We start from the raw sequence: 4,674 nt of genomic DNA, 5'->3' as shown, positions 1-4,674 counted from the left end.
AGTCGACATGGGTTTTATGGTATAGTCTAACATTTTCGGACAATAAAAGGTCCCAAGGTTAAAGAATTTGTTTCAAAACAGAGAGGTACGATGTGGCTGTCTGATTCTATCGGCAATTGAGCTGTGACGATGAAACATGTTCTATGTATTGATCTGTTATGAAACGAGTAAAGTAAAAGTATAAGGTCAAAAGTAAAAATTGAGATTAAGGGGGAGAATGTTAGGATGATCTCCACCGTGTGGGCCCAACGGCCCACCGGGCCTTAGATCCGCGCCCTGATCGGGGGCGCTCAACCCACTATGGGTGACGGGCCCCTGTCACCTGCACTATATAAAAAGGTGGGGGCCGGCGGCTCGCATCACGAGGTTCGTCGTGACGCCGTACACCCCACCTACATCCCCTACCGATCTAGGGTTAGTGCAGTGCTGATGGGAAGCACCGCCACCGCTACTCTCTGCCATCATCTTCCACCATGGCCACTGTTTCGGGTTCATTAACCAAGAGAAGGTAATCCACCGAGGATCTCTAACCCTACTCGATCCAGAGCTTCTATCACTCTGTCCTCGTCAGCGTAGATGGTGTGGCGTCGTTGTCATCTTGTTTCATTGTGTAGGTTGTAGGTTGTTGGCCGGCGTGCATGCATGCTGCAGCAGAAGGGAGAAAGAGGAGAAGATTGTATTTTTATTGCTTTAATCAGTTTGGCTTCGGGGCCCAAGGAGCTTCAGTTCCCTTTTTTTAGCTTTGGCAGCACATTCCATAATGATTTTCATCGATGCCAAAAACTACATTATTATTTGGCACTAGCATTTGGCTACACATTATGGATGCCCTTATGTGCTTGTGAACTCTGCGGTTGACTAGGAGAAAGATGTTGTCTTTTTGCAAGGAGACTACGGTTAATAGGACACAGGGATTCTGAGAAGAAAACAAGTAGGGAAGAGAATCGGTATTTGTCGCTACATAAAACCACATATCATCATCATATTCAGCACATATTTCTAAATTATAAAAAGTATTTGATTATTTTTTTAGTTATTCCGTGGCGACACACGGGCATTCAACTATCCGGCGCAAAAGCAATACAAGTAATACAAGTGTAAGTTTATTCCATGCCCCCAGGCGGGCAGAATTAGCACAAATTAGTCTCCTAAGACAAGAGACGGGCCAACTTGTCCACCACGATCACCTTTACGATCACGCAGCTCCTGCGTACTACACCTCACCGCATCAGTTGCCATCCATCTGCTCATGCGCGTAGGCACTAGGCAGTCCCGTTGCCGACGGCGGAGGCGGGCAGTGCGGGCCGCCCCGTGTAGGGGCACTCCGCCTTGCACTCATCCCGCGTGAAATAGCACGGTATCTTCGGCAAGCTCATGCAGCAGAAACAGGAGGTGTAGAGGGGTTCAGCCTTGGTCTCGCAGTCCCGACGGACGCAGATCTTCAGCGCAAGCTTGCTCGCCTCGCCGTCGGCTTGCTGCCCTTCTCTGTAGCTTCTCCCGGCCTCCACGCGACCCACTGCATGCAACACCACAAGTTAGACCGCGACCGGAAAAACAATGATCATTGGAGGAGCAAGGCGTCGCTGCTTGCTTACACTGGCCGATCGCCGCCAGGCACACGACGAGCAAGACGACGGTCATCGTCACATTCACGTACGCCCTCATGTTTCTTGCAGTCTAGTCTACTCTAGATGGGAAAAATGTGTGATATGATGAGCGAGTTAGATTGCTAGGTCGTAGCTAGGTGAGGCCGGCGATGGCTGCCCCGGCTCCTCGATATATATAGGGAGAGCGAGAGATGATCGCGTAGTTATTTAGCACTAAATCAGTATGCGTTCGGTGAGATATGATTTACCATTAATTTCTTTTAGGCGCGGGCGATTAATCCGCGAGATTTTACATACATCTGCTAGACTGCCAGTAATCCGCTCCATTCCAGGCCGATCTCCTTCCCGACCCCCCACCGAAAATCAAATCCTCACCGATTCTGATTTTTCATTCCATTCTTCGCAAACCTGATCCTCACTCGATCTGAATCTTGACAAGGGATTGCCTCGCTTCCAACCCATCCCGTCCGTTGTGCAAGCCATCAGCCATGGAAGAGAGAGGGGAGCGCGGTGGCCTCTGGACCATCACGTGGGAAATGGACATGCCGATGCACTGCCGCTTGCGTGCTCGTTCTCCTCCGTCCACAGCCACCTCCATTTCGATCTCCGGCTGTTTCAATTTCAGTTTCAGAAAAATTTCAGCACCAACCGAAATCACCGAAATTAAGTGAATTTCAGTTTCCATTTCAGCCAAATGACTGAAATATTCACTCAAATTCAATTGAAAATTTGAAAAAATATTTTGAAAAATATTTGAATTCCTGTGTTGTACTGAAACTGCTGAAATATTTTGGCTGAAATGTAATATTTCAGTGTCTACTGAAATTACTGAAATTCAGTGAATTTCACCGTAATCTCGCTGACAATGAAAACCATAGTGTCGAGGCCAGTCTGGGCACACGCACCGGCTGCCCATCACAGAGGACAACGCCGCGCCCCCCGCTCTTAGCGCGTCTTGTACGTGGCCAACTGCGGGCCTGCGGTGGTGCCGACCCGTGACGATGGTACCTTGCCCTTGAGGCCACCGCCGCAGACCCGTCGCCACCGTGGCCGTGATGGCCGCGCCCAAGGCCCCGGTCGCCATCTTCGTTCCCTCAATGGCTCTATCGTCGTGTGTTCACTTGGTCGATGAGTTCAAGTCTGCCGCAGAGGAACATGTAGATGTAGGTGAACTCGAGTCTCAGACATTGGTGCCTGGCTTGCTTGTTGCTAATAAGTTTGGGTTCAGTAGAATATGTAATTTTGTTCTTTCTACAGGGGCTTCTTGCAGATGTGGACAGGATGCTGTTGCCTCATGCGGCCGTTGTGTTGCAGCCGCTGCCTCACATTACTGCTGACTCGTGCATGGAATTGATCCAAGTGAAAGTGCTCCTCTCATGTCTATTTCTATTCAGGAAGTCAGACCTGAATTTAACCAGATGACCTACAATATCTAGCAACTCAAACCATCATGTCGTACTTTAGCGTAAGTTTTAATACAAATAGCTATCCATCATGATTGACGAGAGAGGCGTTTTGGTGGCCGAGCACCCTGCAGGCCGGTATCTGGAGACGTAGAACATAGCGCCGCGATGTGTGCTTACCTCTTTTATCGCGTATATACGCCAGCTCTTAATAACAAATACGATGGCGAGATGGGCTGGGGTGCTACCATTGTACGTGGGTTGGGGCCTCTCTGCGCAGGTTTGAAAAAATCGCCCTTCGACGGGTTGGGTTGGGTTGGTTGGTGCGACATTAATTATCTGGATCGATGTGCCCATTTGCGCTGCCGGTAGCGGTGGTCAGTTTTCTCTGTCACATAGAGCCATTCATCCCCTTCTCGTGGTGGTTGGGCGAGCAGCGAATCGCCATGGATGGGCTCGAGTTCTGGTTCTTCTTCGAAGAAGCCGAATCAGGGTATAAAACTAGCGATTGTGCCAATTTGTTTCTCTTGCGCTTGCTCTTTTGCATCCAGAACTTTGCATGGCCTGGGATTTTGCTGGAATCCGTTTCTTGGTGGATCCGATAGTTGCCGTTGTTGACTTGCAGATTGGGTCCCTAGGGTGGATGTACGGGATATTTTGGGCGGCGAAGCAGCTATATTGTCGAGTCCGTTGTTACTTCCATCCATGAAGCTCGCGTGCGCTCAGCAGATTCCATAGCCGGCAGTGGCGGCGAACTCAGGACCGAGAGGAGGACAAGAATGTCGATTTATACAATGGTACTAGCGAGGTCGTCGGCGACTCAAACGACATGGCTCCTGAGAATATGACCAATGCAACTATGAAAGAGGATGGAGATGCAGAGGGTGTCGTCGTCAACAACTCCAAGGGCTCCTGCTGGACTCGGCAATAACAATCAAACAATCATGCAAAAAAATTATTATTCTCGTCTTGCCATTGATTCTATTAGTCTATAATGTTCAGCTAGTGGATGTCCCCTGCTAGGTCGCACTTTTAGTACTGAGACCAATGTTCAGTTAGTGGATGCCCCCTGCTAGGTTGCACTTTTAGTACTGAGAATGATTCAGATGAGTTTTAAGAGTTTGATCTGTCCGTATATGTCTGCACCAGTATACAATACATCTTGCACATTTTTTGGAAAAAATTACAGTATTTGATATCGGCAGTGTGCCAGATGAGTTTTTTCCAATACCACTGATTCTATAGTTTTCAGTCTTGCTGCACTAGCCTTGAAGATTGCATTATATTTTTGGGATTGTTAAGTTAATGTTAAATTGCAGTATTTGACAGTGGCACTGTGCCAGATGAGTTTTTTCCCAATACGACTGATTCTATAGTTTTTTGTCTTGGTGCACTAGCCTTGAAGATCGCATTATATTTTTGGGATTGTTAAGCTAATGTTTAATCTGTGTCGTATAGGGGGTTGTGCAGTGATATGTTGTTTTTTCACACTGCAGTATTAGGGTTGGCAAATCGTCAGAGGAGAGGGATGCCGACCCATGCAGAATGCATGCGCTTGAGGCTTCGATGCGGGCTTATGCAGGCAAGAAGGCTGGTATTGTTGTTAATCCAGCAATCGGGGCCAGTTTTGATTCAGTCGAAAAAGCATACGAGTTTTGCAATCT

The 4,674-nt window shown here is 48.2% G+C and overlaps 1 protein-coding gene across 1 annotated transcript; it reads right to left on the bottom strand.

Annotated features, from left to right (window-relative positions):
• Positions 1-1,088: 1,088 nt before the first annotated feature.
• Positions 1,089-1,747, bottom strand: LOC123180214 (EMBRYO SURROUNDING FACTOR 1-like protein 8). Its single transcript, XM_044592196.1, has 2 exons — positions 1,596-1,747; positions 1,089-1,516 (listed from the first exon to the last, which is right to left on the bottom strand). Exons 1-2 carry the CDS (start codon positions 1,663-1,665, stop codon positions 1,263-1,265), a joined length of 324 nt encoding a protein of 107 aa, XP_044448131.1. The 5' UTR covers positions 1,666-1,747; the 3' UTR covers positions 1,089-1,262.
• Between the last annotated feature and the right edge of the window lie 2,927 nt (positions 1,748-4,674).

The sequence above is a fragment of the Triticum aestivum genome, chromosome 1A (genome assembly GCF_018294505.1).
Source record: "Triticum aestivum cultivar Chinese Spring chromosome 1A, IWGSC CS RefSeq v2.1, whole genome shotgun sequence".
Taxonomy (NCBI): domain Eukaryota; kingdom Viridiplantae; phylum Streptophyta; class Magnoliopsida; order Poales; family Poaceae; genus Triticum; species Triticum aestivum.
The sequence above is the reverse complement of the archived record's forward strand: the minus strand, read 5'-3'. Positions and strand labels throughout refer to the sequence as shown.